The sequence below is a fragment of the Corvus moneduloides genome, chromosome 1, assembly GCF_009650955.1.
Source record: "Corvus moneduloides isolate bCorMon1 chromosome 1, bCorMon1.pri, whole genome shotgun sequence".
In the NCBI taxonomy this organism is placed as follows: Eukaryota; Metazoa; Chordata; class Aves; order Passeriformes; family Corvidae; genus Corvus; species Corvus moneduloides.
In genome coordinates, this window is record NC_045476.1 from 55,499,544 (window position 1) to 55,519,133 (window position 19,590).

At 36.6% G+C, this 19,590-nt stretch overlaps 1 protein-coding gene across 2 annotated transcripts in view; it reads right to left on the minus strand.

Moving 5' to 3' along the window:
- Window positions 1-301: 301 nt before the first annotated feature.
- AHR (aryl hydrocarbon receptor) overlaps window positions 302-19,590 on the minus strand; it is a 62,645-nt gene continuing 43,356 nt past the window's right edge. For both annotated transcript variants that reach the window (XM_032110433.1, XM_032110444.1), the window contains 7 exons: window positions 18,659-18,782; window positions 14,225-14,355; window positions 13,155-13,357; window positions 11,380-11,489; window positions 8,623-8,764; window positions 6,570-7,860; window positions 302-3,406 (listed from right to left, as the gene is read on the minus strand). In XM_032110433.1, the coding sequence (XP_031966324.1) occupies window positions 3,251-3,406; window positions 6,570-7,860; window positions 8,623-8,764; window positions 11,380-11,489; window positions 13,155-13,357; window positions 14,225-14,355; window positions 18,659-18,782 (2,157 nt within the window). In that variant the 3' untranslated portion in view covers window positions 302-3,250. The remainder of the gene's footprint in view (window positions 3,407-6,569; window positions 7,861-8,622; window positions 8,765-11,379; window positions 11,490-13,154; window positions 13,358-14,224; window positions 14,356-18,658; window positions 18,783-19,590) is intronic.

Below are 19,590 nucleotides of genomic sequence, written 5' to 3' on the forward strand. Positions count from 1 at the left end.
CATTACAAATGATTTAAAAGATTATAATGCAAAGCCAACATACCACACAGGAAACAGTAATATTAGCAAATATTATTAGAAATAAACAAATTATTTTCTTAACCTAATGTCACTACTTATAAACTAGCAATAAACAGTAAATACCAATGTAATTTAAGTACCAATGGCCAGCTACAGATCACAAAAGAGAATATACTTCTTTTCAGCAGCATCAATGCAGAAATCTGTTCCTGCCTCAGTACTGTTCAACTGTGAATTTACTGTGAGTAAGCAATGAATATAGGAGCCTTCCAACTACTAATTGTGGCTTGCTATTTACAAACTTTATTTATAAACTCATTTTCATGCAAGTATAAAATACTAATTCCATGGACAAATACACATTTGTTCACCACTCTAAATTATATACATTGTATTTGCATCTAATATTCAGAGAAGTGCAAAGTCCACAGTGACGTAAATAACAAGTTTTGTAAACTATTTTAGATGACGAGCTCTCAAAAGATATTAGTAACCATATGATAATGTATTTTTTGTATACTGCTGAAATCAAACATTTTTGTAGTAAAAGAACATACATTTCAGCTACATTCAAGTGAATATTTTATTACAATGTATTATGTCTTACAAACTTTAGTGGAGATGAGCAAGAGCGCTACAGGACCATACCTTAACGCAAGAGGTGTATTGCATGGTATGTGCAGGCATAGCAAAGGAGAGAGAAGAACTGGGAAGTAAAATAAGGTAAGAAAACTTGTACAAAAGCGGAGAGTAATACTGACTAACACTGGGTTATAATCTTACTTATAACAGACCTGAAGGGCTAATAGAGATCCAATTCAAAACCACCTGTGCACTGTAGGTACAGTTTGGTGCAGATCAAGAGTGCGCTAACACAGTCAACGTTGTACACGTAAGATAATGCACAAAATGTGCTGATATGCATATAAACAACTAACTTGTTTACATTAAGTAGGGCAGCACAGTTGTAGTACTGCATCCTTGGCACTTAGTGATAGGACAACAGGTATTTGGTTTAACTAAATTCATAAACAGGATATATAATGGTTTGTAAGATGGAACACATACATTATCCCTTTCAACCTTCCGGTTTTACAGCATTTTTCTAATTTTCAAGTTCAAATGCAGACATGATACACTAGCTAGATATGGAAGACGCTTCAGATATTGGCTTAAAACAAGACCTTCAATAAAAAAAATAGACAGAATGAAGGATTAAGTCAAATGATATTATGTGAATTTGTTACAATTATCTTGTGCTGAAAACAAAATCTGAAACATTATAAAAAAAAAAAAGAGCCTTATAATAAAACCCACAACGTCTTTATGGGCTTTTCCTGAATAGTTACTGCTTCCTTAATGTCCCTTTCATATATGCTAATTTCACTTAAAAGAACTGCTGAATTTATTAATCTGAAAAGTTGTAACTAACAGTTAGAAGTTTGGCCTAATGTATCACATCACACAAAATGGAAGAAAATAAGTTCTTCTTCAGAGAAAGCATGTTTCAGCTATGAAAGGATTCCAATTTCAAGTGATTGTCCTTTATTAAACAATATTAACAACTATCTGGAGGGAGCCAATTTACTTTTGCCTGTTTCAAACAAACTAGCTAAATTGCCATTTTACATTATATATAACAAATGTAATAAAATTGTTCTTAACATATAACGATGTAACACTTTAAAATTAACTGTTTAAAATATTTTACAAAGACATTTTATTATATATATGAACTATACAACACACAAGAGTATGAAATATTTTGAACATATACACATTTCTGTATTTTTCAAGGAGATTATTATTTTGCACCAAACATTGGTGTCTGAAATTTGAACAGTCCTCAGAAAAAGCAAAACAAAACCCCAGAATGTTTAGTGGATATGTTTAGTTTGGCTTTTTTCCTGAAAATAAAACCTATTACAAGGAGAATTTCTCCAATTACTTTTTTCTTTCCCCAATTTCATATTTTGCACAAAGCTTTACAAATGGATCAACATACACAAGAAGAATAACCTCTCTGTTCTTTGCAGTGCAATTTGCCAGGGATAAAACTGAAACCAAACTGACCCTTATCCCACTATTAACATTGAAAATTGCAGTCAAAATAATGTCAATACCAATCACTATTGAGACTTCTTTACCCCTTTTATTGAAAATGCAGTCCTTTTCAATATCCATTTTAATGAAAATATTTGCATAGAACAGCCTTGTATTATTTCTAAAGAACATTATGAGCATTTTAACACAAGATAAGGCACATGTTTTTCAGCATTAATAATCTAAAACTAATCCTGAGGATCTGCTCCTCCCCCTCAGCAAAATCTGCTTTTTAATATACCCTGTATTGCCTGAAGAAAGCAGAAAAGCAGTATAGAATAAACTCAAATTCTTTAGCTGAACTAAATTCAGAACATTAGCAACTCCTGATAATAGTGTAACAAATCCACAGATGAATTAAGTCACACTCTAAACAAATAAGGAAAGGAAAAAAGACACGGCCAGTAGCACTGTAGATGTTAGCTAAAAGTTCACAATCTAGAGATGACATTTATAGTGAGTTTTGCTAAAATAAGCTCCCATCAGAAACAAGGTAGCTAAATTGTGAGGCACTTAAGGTTGACATGAAAAGGAGGAATGCAAGGGGTCTGTTTCATAGAAAACCTGAAGTTGCATATCATATCCTTGTATTAAGCCTTCTATTAAAGTGCTAGAAATGGAGACTTAAAACAAAAGGATTTAAATATAAAATAAGTGATTAAAGAGCTTAGTATGCATTAAAATTAAGTGCTTTTGATTCTCATTAATTTAGAGCTTTTTAATAGTTTTTGAAAAATAAAGTCTGGAAATAATTCATGTGTGAAATCACCTTCCTTGTGCCATCAATGCTATTTGTAAAGTGCCCAATTATTTTCTAAAGAACAAAACCATTTGCCTTATCTTATGTTGTATAGCATGACATAGTCTGTAGTATGTATGTAATCCATACTTCACGGACACAGTCAACCTGATGCAAAACAGCACATGCATACTTTTAATCGGAAGATTCAATTTCACCTGTCATTCTCAAAAGCCAGGTCTTAAATTACATATCCACCCGTATATAGTGCAATCAACCTCATATTCTCAAAATGCAATTTAGCTGTTAAAGTCTGATGCTCAAAGAGAGACTTATCAGAGCAACCTGACGCCCAGACAAAATCACAGATGGAGCTCTAGATCTGAATCAGATAAATCCACTAGATGCCAAATCTGAGAAGGATCTGGGTTCTTTTGGATGATGAAGAGGCTGAAGATGTGTGGCAGTCTGTGCATTACTGATCACATCTAACTGAGAGGGATATGATTCGCTTACATTTCCTCCACTGAAACCATTTTGGAACTGGCAGGAAAAAAAGAGAATATAAATGGTTAGCATAGGAAACCAATTTATTTATAAGTATTTAATAATCCTCCTAAAGACACATTGGATGAGATCATCTTAAAATACATTGATTAGGTTTAATTGCTTTTTTAATGATGAATAATGAGAAGTTAATTTGCATTAAAGTAGGGACTGAATCATCAGTGAATCTTACCCATGTTGAAGTCAATGGGAGCCATATTTCTGGCTAAGTAAAGAAACAATTCCCTTATCTAAAGTGCAATATAGTTTCTATTTTTAGAAAGTACAGTCTGACTGAGAACTCCTAATTGTCACATCCAGCTGTTACATTTTAAAAGCAACCTATTTACATCTTTCCATGCCTGCAGTGGGATCCAGACATTACAGCTCTTCCAGGAATGCACATGCAGTCCTATCCATAACCTGAAGCATACTGTGTGCAATCCACAGGCTGAAATGTTGCAGGGTGGGCTTTTTGACAGTCTTCATACTGACAACGCCAAGTAAGAGCAATGAATGGCTTTCATCAGTCTTAAAAAAATGGTTCCTAGGATTATTTTAATCACCTAATGTAATGCTTCCTGTCATGCCATGGACTTTATCTACAAAATACTCAATTCGGTCACGCAAAGAAAATACAACAAAGTATTTTAAACATTTCCATCATCTCTTTAGGAGCAGCTTATATCATAAGTACTCATTCATTCAAGATTTGTCTTTAAGAACATGTCTCATACATTCATTCATCCATCTATCAAATTATGCTGGGTATTAGTTCTTTTTTTTCCTTCTATGCAAACATTGAAATTTGACTAACTGTGCCCAATTCTTCTAACCTTTTAAAAACAATTATGTTTTTAATCAAAGCTGACACACTTTTAAGAGCATACACTAGGATTATTTCTGACAGAAACAGGTTATTTTAATATTCTTCATTAATAAGATGGCCATGCTCATTAAATTTTTTAAGAATGCTCTCAGCACAGAATCAAGTACTTAGGAAGGTTTCTCCTACTTAATAAAGGAATACTGATCCTAAACAAGCAGCCAAACTATCACAGGCATTTCTGTCCTTCTCCATCTCTGAAAGTGATTTTAGACTACATTGGCTATGTTCCCACCACAATTAAAAGATAGGCAGAAGGTCAAGGCACAATAAACCCTTCTGGATTTCTAATCCCATAGTCTTTTCATGTAGAAATCGATGGGAGTTAGAAGTCTGAAAAGATACCAATCATGGCTTGGATAGCAACATCTGTTCTCTCTCTGAACTCTAACCACTGACAGGGATGTCAGCGTGCTAAACCCAGCCACCAAGACTGCCCTACTTTGGTTTGGCTGTGTGAATGTGGGCTCAGACAGCAGTATCCTATTTGCTTATTCACAAGAGGCTTCTGCTTATGCAGTGCTACCCAGCCCTACAGCATGGGAATACCCTAACAAGAGGGGCTGAATTTACCTCTGAACAAATTAAGTAAGGACAATTTTTCACAAAGTGGCTCTTGTTCATTTTTTTACAACAACAAACTGAATGTCCTATTATTATTGCAGCACAGCATTCTATTAAATATGAAGCAATAGACATAATTTTTTCAGAGCTGCTGTCTCAGTCATTAAACGTTTTATAGACAGATGTGAAGAAAATGCAAGGAAGAAAATAAAAAAATAGGGGTCATAACAAAAATGATTAAGGCAGTGTAACAACAAAATAATCTGCAACATAAATGCAATTGAAACCAACCATTAAAAATAAAGAAATGGAATTAAAAATGCAATGGCTGTTCAAAACTGATACATCACACTAGTACAGCTTTTGTGAAAAGAGTAACTCTTTGTTATTATAAAAACAAACTTGGATGGCCCTGGAACTTCCCTGCAACACTATTAAGAAGCATTAAAAAAGACTGAACACCGAGCACAGCCAGGCAACGCACAGCGAAGCAGTGCTCAAGCTTGTGCACTGCAGTTTCTCAAAGTCACTTCATGCAATTTCAACCCTGGAAACTCAGGGAGAAGCCATTCATATTGCTGAGCTGTCCTATATTTTAGGTAAATTTCTGCAATTCTGCAGTTGCATTCTTTTCAGCAGTGAAGCAGTTTTAAAAAAGGGAATGTTTTGTACTTGTATTAAGCATGTAAAAAAATGGATATGTTCTAAATTGCATTCCTCACCTTTGTCTTGCATAGGTTAAATACCAATTAATACTTTAATTCTGCAAATGCTTATGCATGTGCATAAGCATTTGCAGGATCAGTACTTCAGAACATTAACTCATTGAGGTAAAACAAACAAAAAAAAAGAATTATGGCTCTGTACTTTAGCAGCATTAACAGAAATAAATGGTACAAGAGAAAGCACTTCAACAAAGGTTATTCAGAAGCAGGAATTAGTAATTGAATTTTATTTCTAAGTTAATTTTACCAATGAAGAACCATGTTTACAATTGTGCCTGTGCTACAGCCAGGATCCTCTCTTCCATGACTTTTATTGTGCCTTCTCCTTGGTGAAAAAGAACCAGCTTATCTCACTGTGAATATAACTTTTTCAAACTCTGTTTTCTTCAGCAGATAATTTAGACAGCAGCATGAGGAAGAAGCTGACTTTCACTTATAGCAATATATAAAAAAATTTTTGGAGTAAAATTGTGTATAGAAATGAAATAGTTCATATTTAAGGCCATTTTTATGATATTATAATCTAATACTTTCACTAATCCTAAAATCATTGAAGGATCTGAGTAGCTAGACAATACTAACACTTTTTTTTTGATCCTTACAACATATTTAATGAATATTAGTGTGCCAAGGAAACTCAACTCCTTTCAAAAAGGTCTATTAGCAAATTCCAAGACTTTAAAAATTCTTCTTTTGCTCCTATCAGGAAAATTACTGGTAGGTCCACAGACTAGTTCATTCACTCTTGACTAATACTGCCAAAGAGAGCTATCAGACTGCAGGGACATGTATATATAAACTTGACCAAATGCAACTCTCTTCACTCTAATGAACAAATAAAGCAAAGACATCCACACACTACTAACCCATCCATTTCAAACTCAGCAATACAGTCACAACAAACTCTGTCCCCCAGCAGCCAGCCAAAACTATAATATAAACTCAATTCAAAATGCAAGCAATGCAGCAATACTGTTTACCATACCTTGTTCCCCAAGGTTTGTTGTTGTTGATTTGTCATCACAGGATCATACTGCATTTGATCCACGCAGCTGGGCTGTGCCTCCTGCGTGCATGGGTACATAGAAACAGCGCCTGCATAGCATGTTTCAGGAGTGAGCATAACTGACTCAGAATTTATCCCACACTCAAGGTTTTCAGGGACTTGCGGCAAACAACTGAGAAAATCCTCAAAGTTGGAAGAAGCAGAATAGGTTGTTCCATCAAAACCTGCTGCAGGAAAATCCATTTGAGCAAAATTAGAAAGCTGTGGCATCATCGCTGTGGGTTGCTTGTAGGGAACAAAGTCTTGCCTACACTCATAAGGGGAAGTGTTTACTTCTGATTTGTAAGAGAACTCAGATGTAGTGGCATGCATGCCAGGGAACACGTATTGCTGGGGCTGCTGCTGTGGGCAGCTAAGAGGCATGCTGATGCCAGAGCTCCAGTTTGTGAACATCCCATTGACTTGCATATGTTTCATCTTTTGACAGAGCTGCTGTTGCTGCTGCTGTTGTTGCTGCTGCTGTTGTTGCTGTTCCACAAGCTGTTTCTGGTGCTGATGAAGTTGATGTGGATCTAAGTCTTGCTGTACCATGCAACCTTCATTCTGGACCAAGGGCTGCTGCTGGTTACAGTCTGCATATAAGAAGTCAGATTTATTTAAGGAATCCTGAACATAAGTCAGGATTTCGTCAGTTATGTTGATGTCCCCAATATCATCCACATCAGATAATTCAGTTTTAAAAAACTCCTCATCCTGCTGAATACACTTTAGATCTTCAAAGTCAATACCCAGACTTTTCATGATGCTGTACAAATCACTGGTTTTGTTATCCTGAAAGAGTGCTGCACTGTCTTCAGGAAGTGGAACAGTACTGTCCTGGGAACACTCCATCAGCTCCCGTTTGAGAATGTTGTGGTTTCCAGCAGGTAAGAGATTGTCTGTCCAGCCACTGCTAACAACACCACCCAGTTCATCCCTACTGTCTGCAAAGAAGTTCCGCTCAAAAGAAAGTTTATGTGATGCTGGAGGGCAGAGATAAACAGACTCATCTTGCCTTAACATGACACCTAGGAGGGAGTTTGGATCCACAGAATCATTCTGCAGCATTGCTTTGGCTCCTTTTCCCACTGTGCTTTTACTCTTCGGTTGAGAGGGGTCCATAAGGCTTGACATAGGGAAAGAGACCTCATATAACACAGCCTCACCAGTGGCAAACATGAAGGGCAACTTCATGTTACGCTTCCGTAGATGTTCTGCCCCTTCTTCATCTCTGAAAATAAATCAGATATATAGCATGGTACTGTAGTACTAAATAGTTACTCTAATGTTTTTGTCCCCTGGAATTAACATAAAAAATGAACTATTCTATTTGTAGGCATTTTTTGAATTCCTACCTCAACTCAACTTGGCTGAGTTAAACCAAGAGGCAGATTATGAAATAAGGAGCTTATGACTGTAATACCACATTTACATATTACATTTATAATTAAATTTAGATAGCATACACCATTTTCTGTGCATTAGGGGCTGAAATGAAAATAAGTAGGCTTTGTGCCATGCATTAAGCTTTTCTTGGTGTAGCAAGTAAATCAATACTTGAAGTATCTGTTTTCCTCCATTTTACAGACTCCTTTGCAAAAATTATTTAATCTATTTAACAAGGCTGAATTCCATATTATGCAGAACATAGTTCTGCACTGAAATTCAGGACTGAATTTCTTTGTTATTTGATGTTCCTTCTACACAACTGCAGTTGGATTTCCCAGTTTTTGTTCACTGGGATTGAATATGGTGGATGGAATAACTTCATGCTTCTGCTGCTGATCTTGCTCTTTATAAGAAATCAATCTGTCTAAAGTTTTATGCAAAAGGACTATGCCACAAGTTCTGAAATGTTTGTTAGCAAACTCAAAGAATTTTGGGAATTTGGAATATAAAGGGTATTAATTTAAAAACAAAAATTCCTTTGTGAAATAAACAACCTCCAGTTTTCAGTTTTTGAAGCCTACTACTTTATGCAATGATGACTTACGTAAGAGGTCTTTGCGTGGCAATGATGTAATCTGGTCTTCCATTTTTGTAGACAAGACGTGCATTTGCCTGTACCCAGGCCCATCGATTTTCTTTGGTTAAAAGCCTAAATACAGTCATTCCACTCTCACCTGTCTTCATCACTAAAGAGTAAGCATACCGTTTACTGTCCAGCAAACAAAATCACAAAAACCTGTATGTCATGAAAGGAAATCCATCTGCAGAGCAATTCTACAAATCTCATGTCCTCAATCGCCCAATTCCGTGTGGCACTAACACATTCCCAGTGAAACGGGATGACTGATCACTTCAAGATGTCTAATTTACTGGTAAAATAAAAGTCAAAACTGCAAGATTTCTGCTACAGATTGGCAGAATTCTATATGGGGCTTTGTCCACTATTTCTTCAATAACAGAAATTAATAAATACTAGAACATGCAAATGACAAAAGCGTAAGTCTCTCTTACCTTCAAAAAAGTGACAATTACTTAAACAATTAGAAAACACTTAGTTCTGAATCCAATTCTTTCACATACTGAGTGGTTAATGCAGAGGTACTTAAAAATCTTACGTTACATTCCCACTACCACTAACGATGCTTGATAAACATAGTACATTTTCACGGTACATTTCTGTATTGGGTTTGTGTGGCCAGGTTTTGGTAGCAACAGGGGTGGCTATAGGGGTAGCTTCTGTGAGAAGCTGCTAGAAGCTTCCTCCATTTCCAGCAGAGCAGATTCCTGGCAGCTCCAAGGTGGACATGCTGCTGGGCAAGGTGGAGCCAATTAGAAATTGTAGTAATGACTCTGTGATAACATTTAAGAAAAAAAAAAGTTATTGTGCAGATATAATTGTGGCCAGAGAAGAGTGGGTTGAGAGTATGTGGGAGGGACAGCTCTGCAGACACCAAGGTCAATGCAGAAGGAGGGGCAGGAGGTACTCCAGGTGCCAGAGCTGAGATTGCCCTGCAGCCCATGGTGCAGCCCATGGTGAAGCAGCTGTGCCCCTGCAGCCCATGGAGGATCACGGGGATGCAGAGATCCACCCACAGCCCATGCAGGAGCCCCACGCTGGAGCAGGTGGATGCCTTAGGGGAGGCTGTGAACCTGTGGGTTCACAGTGCTGGAACAGGCTCCTGGCAGAGACTTGCAGACCCATGGAGAGAGGAGCCCATGCTGGAGCAGATTTCCTGGTGGAAGGTGTTTTTAAGGTCTTATTTCACTTCTCATTATCCTGCTCTGTTTTTGTTAGTAATAAATTCAGTTAATATCCCAGATGAAGTCTGTTTTGCCTGTGACAGTATTTGGTGAGTGATCTCTCCTGGTCCTTATCTCAACCCATGAACCCCTCATTATATTTTCTCTCCCTTCTCCAGTTGCAGAGGGCAGTGATAGAAAGGCTTTGGTGGGTGCCTGGCATGCAGCCAGGGTCAACCCACTACAGTCTTTTTGTTGCTGAAACCCAGGATCATGAGGATTTTGCGATAAGGAGAGTAATTGGGAGAGGCAACAGGCAAAACGAGTACCGAGCAATGTCAGAGAGTAGAATTATCACGGGGAAGTTTTGTTGTAATTGTGGTGAAGGGACAAAAGGTGGATTTTGTGCAAAATGTCGAGTTTTGTTCTGTGTTGTGATGAACTTATCTTGGTTTTTGTGTGGGGAGCTTCAGCTTATTTTGGCTGGTTTTGTTGTTCTAAGGAAAGGTTGTGTGATGAATGTGGATTTTAAAGATAATTCTTAAATATGTGATTCACAGAGGTGAGGGGTGGAAGTAATACAATTGCCCAAAACCCCTGCATTTCTAGACAGAAAAATTAAATAAAATGTATAAGGAAAGTCTAAGAATCTAACCAAAAATCCTAGCTAGAAAACTTTTCTTTATTTTAGTCTTAGCATCAAAAATGTAGCAAAACCAGTTCTTTAAGACAAAATTTCAAACCATTCAAGTTTCATACCCTTCTACTCTGGAACAATTTCTTTGTTATTCTTTATGAAAGAAACAAAACCACCGATGCGCAACAGTGACTGAGCTATACCTGAAACAGAAAACGTGCCTAAATAGGTTGAGAACAACCTGCTGAGGGGCAATATCTAATTGTCTATGAGGGGATAAAAGAAAAAAAATGAACTTTTCAAGTGAAGTCAGTAGAAAATAAGAAGTACCATAATATTCTGAAAATGATTCTGTAAATTCAGAAGATAACTTTGTTATAACTAACAACAAAAGTAAAAAGCTGAGTCCCCTAAATAGTTGTATATCAGATAGCTGATGCTTATTTCCTTAACACTATACTTCTCTCCATAACTGTTACTTAAACCAACTCAAAAGGTCAAGAATTAAATTCAGAAATGTTTGGACACTAGCATGTTAAATCAGAGATTAATTTCTGGTAAAAATCTTACACCAATATCAAAAGAAAATGCTTTATTTAACTTGCTAACAGGAAAGCTATCTTTGGTAGTCCCCTTGCCCAAAGAAAGTTGCTCAAATAGCAGAAGTTGGGTTGAGCAGAAAAGGAAGTGAGAAGAGCAAGATGTGACAGAGACTGGAATATATATCCTAAAAGGGTCTAGATATGAATATAAAACATTTCTTCAACTAGGGTAGGTTTTTAGATGGAGAGAAAAAACACATGAAATGAACAGTGTTCTTTTTGTTAACAACCTTTTTTTTTATACTGTACTTCATATTGCATTCATACTGAAAAAATACTCCATGCTTTGATTTTTCAGCTATTCTTAGGGAATGAAACTTACTTCGGATGTGATTTTCAGCACAATAAAGCATATCAGCTGCATGAATAAACTGGTATCCTGTTCCTCTCATACACAGCTCTGCTTCGGTGTATCCCAGGACAATCTTTCCTCTGGAAGGTAAAACCAAAAAATTGCAACACGGCTGATGAACCAACTCACAGAATGAATGTGAAGCAAATTAATTATGGCTAGAACATTTCAGATGCAAGTGCTAACTACACTTTGTTCCTATATCAATTGTATGCGGAAGCAGAACAGCTCCAATAAAAAATACAGTCCACAAATAATAAAATTTTAACTAGTCTGCCAAGTTGCCTTCAGTGACTAGGGCTGGGTGCACGAAACCATTAGATCATAAAAAAAACCAGTGGATGCCTACAGCTGGACTCTGAATTCCATACTATTGAATATATTCACTCCTAGCAGGCAGCTCCCATTGGTTCCAAAGAAAGAAACTATTTTCTTAGCCCTGTTTCTTATAATTTACCTATAGGTGCTTGTGTGTAGAATTAAGTAGGGGTTTAACTTTAGTTATCCAAAACTTCTTGCCTAAATTAGAATTTTTAGTAGCTTAAAGTTCAAACCCAGGTGCATTTCAGAATTACATCCCGTTTGCTATCGAGTGGTTTGGGACCCCTGTGTTTGCATTTAAACAAGATATGACTCAGAGGACTACTAGTGATAGTCATGTTTGACCCTGGCAGCTAAAATTAGAGTACTTTACTAGAGGCTGGGGAGATGAAACACTTAACAGAATTCATGTGATCTCTGTGCAATACATGATAAAAAGACATAGTCAAAAAGAGACTTAAAGGTGATTTGGAACAAAGAAATGGAGATTCAAAGACAGAAAGGTAAAAAAAGGGGGAAAGTAGGGATGGGGAACAGTATACATAAAAGTGTAAAATGGGACAAAAATTGGAAGTTTCAAGTGAATGAAAATATCAGAGGAAAGAAACACTTGTGTTAACATTTTGTTAACTTTTACTTGTATCAGCTTAGAGAAATAAAACATTTTGGTGTCTCAGTAGACAGAATACCGAGCAATTTAACTGTATCCTATAAGTAGGCATGGAAACCCATATGTGAGACTCCACTGCAAATGAAAGCATTGTCAGTCAAAAATAGGAGGGAGAGGAGAAGGAAGGAAGCCAGAGGCTTTTATTTTAATAAAAAAGCATCCTAATGGGCTTCTTGCCATGTTGATGCATAGTAATATTATTTTCATCTAGTAATGCAGTAGTGTTTCCAAATTTTACATAGGGAAAAAAATGGTTTGGAAATAGGTAAAAGTCATACTATAAAAAAAGTACTTAATTAATTTATTTTGAAGAAAAAAACATTTCCATTGTATTTTACACCTATTTGAACTGAAGGAGAAAATATGCATGTAAAATGAAATGAAACACTTGTTCTGTCAGTTCTAAAACCAAATTTCAAACCAGATTTAACATGAAACTCTTTTGTTTCCTAATTAAATAGTATGCTGTCTTTTGGGTTTTTTATTTTGGGTTGGTTTTGTGGGTTTTTGCTTTGTTTTTCTAACAGTGGAGAGTCAGAGAGCACTATGCCATTTCCAGGAAATAGACTATGGCAAACCCATTTCTCTTTCCTTGTTAGCAGGGCTGAAGAGAAAAACCTTAATAGTTTATAAACAACCATCACTGAAACAGTTTATATACTGAAAGAGTAGCCTGCTTTATATTTCAAATACATACTTGAAACCTATCTCACTGGCAGATTACTAGACTGTTACCAGAATAATTTATACCTACTTTGCATCACAGCCAGTAGGTGTGAAATCCAGTTTGTGTTTAGTTCTGAAGATGAAGTTTTTGGTTCGTATCTCAAGGATAGATGGTGGCTGCAGGGGAGTAGCTACTGCAAACAGAGCAAGCTGAGGAGACAAAGTAGCACCATCCTTCCCTTTCTTGTTTTGTCCATGGAGAAACTTTAATCGTCCTTGAAAATTCATAGCCTTAGGATGAGGAAAAAAGTAATTGTTATATGCTGGAGATACTTAAGAGCAAGATATTTCTGTTTTGATGGAAAACATGTATTTTTCATTTTTTTAAGACCCATCAGATTCAAGCTGTATAGGATGGCATACATAAAAGTTAGCTAACAAGTACAGAATACTGCTGTTATACCCCTGAGTGTGTCACTTCAAGATCTACTAATAAACTTACTGGAAAATTAATTAATGGGAAGATTATTCTGTAAAAATATCCAAAAAAAAAACCCCCTGAACATGTAGTAAGTAATAAATATCAACTGGGCCTTCTAATATTCTAATGAACATACATACATGTAACTATATCATTATTTCTCTTGCAAATGTGTATGTTCAATTTTGCAGTTGTAAACAATTCTATTTGTGAGATATCACAGAGGGTGATAAACCCATACTTGCTTTAAAATCTAAATAATTAACTAACAAAAAAATACATTAAAAAGAGCAAGGACAAACTTTCCCAAATAAGGAAGAACTATGGTCCTGTTAATTATTATAGCTTATTACATCTCAAGATAGTCAACTTGATACAAGAAAATACTCTTGCAATGCCTTTTGATCTGCAAATCACACAGCACTTTACAAAAGCAGTTGCTTATTTGCATTTTACTGAGGAAACTGGGCCACGAGAAATGGAGAACTTGCACCTGGTTATGACAACATGTTAAAGGGGAGACATTCACTGTCACTAACTGAAACATTGTGGTTCAAGCAGCTCAGATATCTTTGGAGACTTAACAAATAAAGTAAATTGCTGCACCTCTTGTTACTTTAATGCAGATTTCCAACTTTTAAGCATACGTGGAAGTTTTTATGTAACTCCATACTCACCAGGAATCCAGATGAATTATCCAGAAGGCATCGTAACCTGCAGATGAAATTCCTTTCCATAAAGGAAGAATTCTCTGGAGGAAGTTGGTCTGGGTTATAATAGGTTGCTGGCTGTGAAAACCCATTATCTCCTGCAGGAGAGGATTATTTATAGGGATTATTTTTAGAAGAACACCTAGTGAAGGCTATCTATGACAAACGATCTTCCGTCTCATAAACAAAACGTTAGGTCACGACCTGAGCAAGAACAATGTAAGCTGGAAACATCCTCAGAACCTGTAACGATTGTAACACTGAGGTTAAGCATCAGTTCTTCTGATGGGATTATGTTTTACAGGCTATTGAATTCAGTATTTGAAAACTGAATGTAATTTATTTTTAAGTGGTTTTTTTCTTTGGGGTTTCTGTTTGTTTGGGTTTTTAATTTATTCATTATGTTTGTCAACAGCCTAGATTCTGGATCAGTTGCAGAGAGCAGAGTCCTCAGCAGAGAACACATCCATGTTCCTACAACAACAGGGTCTATAAAAAGGCACAGCACCTACGGGAACTGAGTATTCAAAAACTCAGTAATGGTATCAAAATGTGAAACTTTCCAGACAGCCAGGTGAAAGCAGTAGCAGCAAATAAAAATCAGCAACTTTAGGAAATTGCCACAAAAACCCAATATTTTTCTCTAGTGAAAGCAGAATCACCCTACTAAATAGTGAAAATATTTTTGGGCTCTGCTGATCAAAACACCATAGTTACCTCTCCAGGTACATCTGGAGTACTTGTGTTTTAGGGGTTGTTTGTTTTAAAAAATACTCAAAGCCATGATTGTTAACTAGGATAAAAACATGGTATCCTTCTACCTTGTCAGAACAAGCATTTGCTGCTAAGTGGTATTTAGAAAACAGACTTAAACATTTGGAATATAAAGTAAAAACAGAAGGTAAATCAATAAACTTCTGACAGAATACATATGTTCTACATGAGGCTACATATACAGAGAACCTACCAGGGCATGACTATCACAGCAAATTTAGCAAAGTGACCTTACTTGCAATACATATGAAAAACACCAGTTGTTCCCTAGGAATTCATACATCCAGGAAATTGAGAAAAAAGAGCATGTACTCTCAGAGAACCAATTATCAAGTACGAACAAAATAATAATACAGATTTTAAGAACCCATGTTGACCTTCCAGACATGGAGACGAGGTCAGGGAAAGCACGTCACTTAATAACACACCACATTATATCTTCTGGAATACAATTTTGTTTCTTGAACAGCTGGAAAAACTTACAGATAGGCTCAGAGGTTAGGACAATGGCAAAACAAACCCAAAGTTAAACAAATCATTACCAAAAGCCATTTCAGTTTAATCTCCTATGAATTCAAGGGACTGAACTGGAGCCAAATGAGATTGCTGATGTCTTACCAATAGGCCTTGCAACCTAAGGCCATCTAAATCCAACAAGAATGCTGAGTTATCCAGCTTTTCACATAAAATCAGGAGCTCCTTTCTTTTTCTTAAAAGAACTGCTATGCAAGGTCAAATTTTGCTGAATAAACTTCAAGCTGAGGAGACAAAGTAACACCATCCTTCCCTTTCTTGTTTTGTCCATGGAGAAACTTTAATCGTCCTTGAAAAAATCAGAATTTTGCAAACTTCTCCGGGAACAAGACAGGACTGGTATGGAGAAAAATAAACCTTTTTCCGCCCTACCTGGTAGTGTGTATGAAAAGGGATCATCTGAAATTACAGCCATCTGAAGAACTGTATTGGCCAGTCACCATTATGAGCAGATCCCACAGGCAGAGAAACTCAGGTATTTGTAGTCCAAGATAGTTACCAGCTAACTTTGAAATCGGAAAATAACAAATTCCCACACTCGTCATATGGATGGTTCTCAACAGACAAAGAAAACTTCCTTACTTCCTAGTGCTGCAGATTTTTTTTATTATTATTATTAATTGCCTAATTGCTGGTGAGAATTTCCAAAACTTCTGAGACAGTGCTTCTCCAAGAAGCTCTCTGAAGAAGCAATGATTATGAAGAAGGAGCATCAAAGAAACAGCTTGCAAATCCAAACTTATATTTCAAAACTGCCAAATCTGACCGGGTGCAGATCTAGTACCCAAAAAGCAGTGCCAGGGTTTCTGCTGGCATCCTTGGCACTGGTAGGTGTGCCCTTCAGCATTACTGCCACACAAGAAACTCAATGTTATTCTTTTGGTAAAATACAGAGCTGAAATTTGAAGGTTCAGCAAGTCCAGCTGGGTCCTGTGGATTTTGTCAACTTCCATAGTAAAATGCACAGTTTCCAAGAGTGAGCAAAGCTGTGGTGGAAGAAGTGGCTCTTGAGAGGAGGGGAACACAATTCAAAACAGCAGGCAATGGGCTTCAAAACTGAGCCTCCCACACTTGTGAAAGCACTACTGCTGCACTTTTCCAGGCAGACAGAAGACAGGGAGGTTTTATTGCCAAGATCTTGAAGAAGTGACTCACTGTAAGAAGGCAAAGAATCTTACAGAGCATCTACAATCCTGAGAGCAAAACTATCAGTTAACATGCAGGGGTTAGAACCGATATCCCTCACAAATCTCACACTGGATCTTATCAATACCATGGAGCAATGTGCAGAACTTGCAGTCTATTAGTGCTTGTCTTTAAACTCAAGACAATATGGTTGCGCAACATGTGAAGTTCAAAAGATAGTCCAGACTTAATGCCCCAAAGCGGATATTTGGGACTGAAAAATCAGAATTTTGCAAACTTCTCCGGGAACAAGACAGGACTGGTAGGAATGTCTGGGAAGCACAGTAACAGCTGAGGAAACCAGTGGTCTAGCAGCATACCAGAGTCTTGAGTGAGAAATAACCAGTCCAGGCTAACTGAAGCAGAATTAGTTCCCAGACTCAGGATGGAATCTGTGCTGAAGCCAGAGTGCAATTATATCTATAAGTATCTACATAATGCTACTTGAATGTATTAAAACAGAAATGGATTAAATTATGAAAAATGGAAGGGATCCTTATAGTCATAGCATTATCCTTTGCTATAAATCTGAATTCAGTTTAAAAATTCTCAACATCCAAACATTTTATGCTTCTTGAGACTCAAAAGTCATCATAGAATCATAGAATGGTTTAGGGTAGAAGCAACCTTGGAGATCACCTAATTCCAAGCCCCTGGCCATGGACAGGGACACATTTCACTGGACCAGGTTGCCCAAAGCCCCATGCACCCTGGCCTTTCAGGAATGAGCACAATTAGCAGCTTTTAGCAAGCTAGAAACACAAAATACAAAATAAAGAATTGTTTGTAATTCTGCTCAGCACTTCTTGTCGTTCAGTCAAATCTGAGGCCAATTCAGCCTGGTGTCATAGTTTTCAGACAACCTTTTGTAAATTCATATGCACTTAAGGTCCATAGAACACCATTTCACTCTAAAGCAAACAGGAAGTCACCACATGAAAATCTGGCTTCTGAGCACCTTACTGTTTGCTGTCCTGAACTCTACTATTAACTAGCTGTGCAGCAGGCCTGTGGAGATTGATCCAGAGATGATATAACAATGTTGACCACTAAGTGAAAAACTGAAATATAATGAGGTGTGTTACAAGCACAATAACTTTTCTCTATCAAATCATGGCATTTCCATATTCTAAATTTTTTTAGATTGAGTTACTTTAAGAATGACAGGTTTATTAAAGAAATTGGACTTTTTTATGGATTAAAAGAACCCCTATAATCAAGTCACCGTAACAGAAGATTTTACTTACATATTTAAACAACTGTTGTGCAAAAGGAGCATTAAAATGGAGCAGTTGTCTCAATGGCTTTGTTGTCATTATGATGCAGGCACATGCTTCCTGTATTACACATAACTACCTGCAACTACACATCATTGCTCTGATACACAGGCAGTGTGATTCTCCTTAGCTGTTTCTCAATATAGCAGCTCACTTAAGCATCAGCCAGTAACGTGACAATCCTATGCTCTAGCATGCACATTAGTTGATCTTAAAGGCTCCTCTATTTCATCTTTTATTTCTCTTCCCCTTTTATCTCTAAGAGAAGTGCTCATCTATGTGGCAATGAATGCACTATTCCCTATATTAAGACTGTAATTAGCACATTCTTAGACTGATCAGTCTAAGAAACCTTGTCACTTACACTCCAAATTAAACTCCTCCAATTCAAAGTATAATTAGTATTTTAATGGTGCTCTACTGTGAATAACAGTGCTTATTTGAAGTGCAAAAATAGTAATTCTCACTGTTGGCTAAATATGTCCATAAAAGTCAAATAAATTTGAAAGATGCTATTTCTTCCTTTCTTCATATAAAATTATCTAAACTTGTTTACATAGACAAATTAAAAAAGCCCAAAAAACAAACAACTAATCAGACAGGAAAACACATTAATTGGTTTTGTTCTCACCTTGTACACTTGGTCCAGAATCTCCTGACTGGGCAGGATTTAATGCCCAATGTAGCTGTCGTTGAAACTCAGGTCTGTCCTCTGTGTGAATCAATTCAAATACACTCTGGTGTATGATATCCGACTATGAACAAAAGGAAAAAGGTGTGAAAGAATGAGAAAAAGAAAATTATATGACCATATGATACAAGTTGTCTGATTGACAATGCTGTTATGAATACAGCAAAATCCATTTTGCTCAGCGGTAAATACATACAATCACATGCATGTGGCAAAGCTTCATGAAACAATTTTTAGCAGCACAGAGAACAGCTCAGTTACACCCATGACTGTAAACGTGGGAAACAGTAATAAAAATATTGCCTTAGAAAAAGAAAGTTACATTATGTCAACTATTTCTTTACCTGTTTTTACCTAAGAAGGCCTGGAAATGCTATGCTTAGGTACTGTTTAAATTATTTAATTTTACACAGTGGTAAATAAAGTAAATGCCAGCTAGTACTTGACTTGACCCACTATAGATGCTACAGGAACACAAAAGAAGCAAAAGACTCTGATCCAAACAACTGCCAAAACTAAGCCAAGCAGATTATAAACAGTGGATTTGTTTGCCTGAAAGCTTTGTCACTTCTTAAGGATGTGTTAAAACATGTAATTACTAAGATCTTTTACCACTACCAATTGTGTGGTTAGGAATGTGATCTAAATGGCTAAGGCACTAAAGCAAGGATCAGTGCTTAAAGGAACTTAACAGGGTAAAAAACCAGCCAAAATATTCAAGAAAAGACTCAGTTGACTGAGAAGAGTTAGGATCCCCATTTTTGGCATGTTTCAAAAACCCAACCATTATATAAACAGAAAATACTAAAATAAAACATAGATCTAAAGTAATTTAAATGAACTGGCAAAAGCAGAAGCCTAAGTCAAATTTT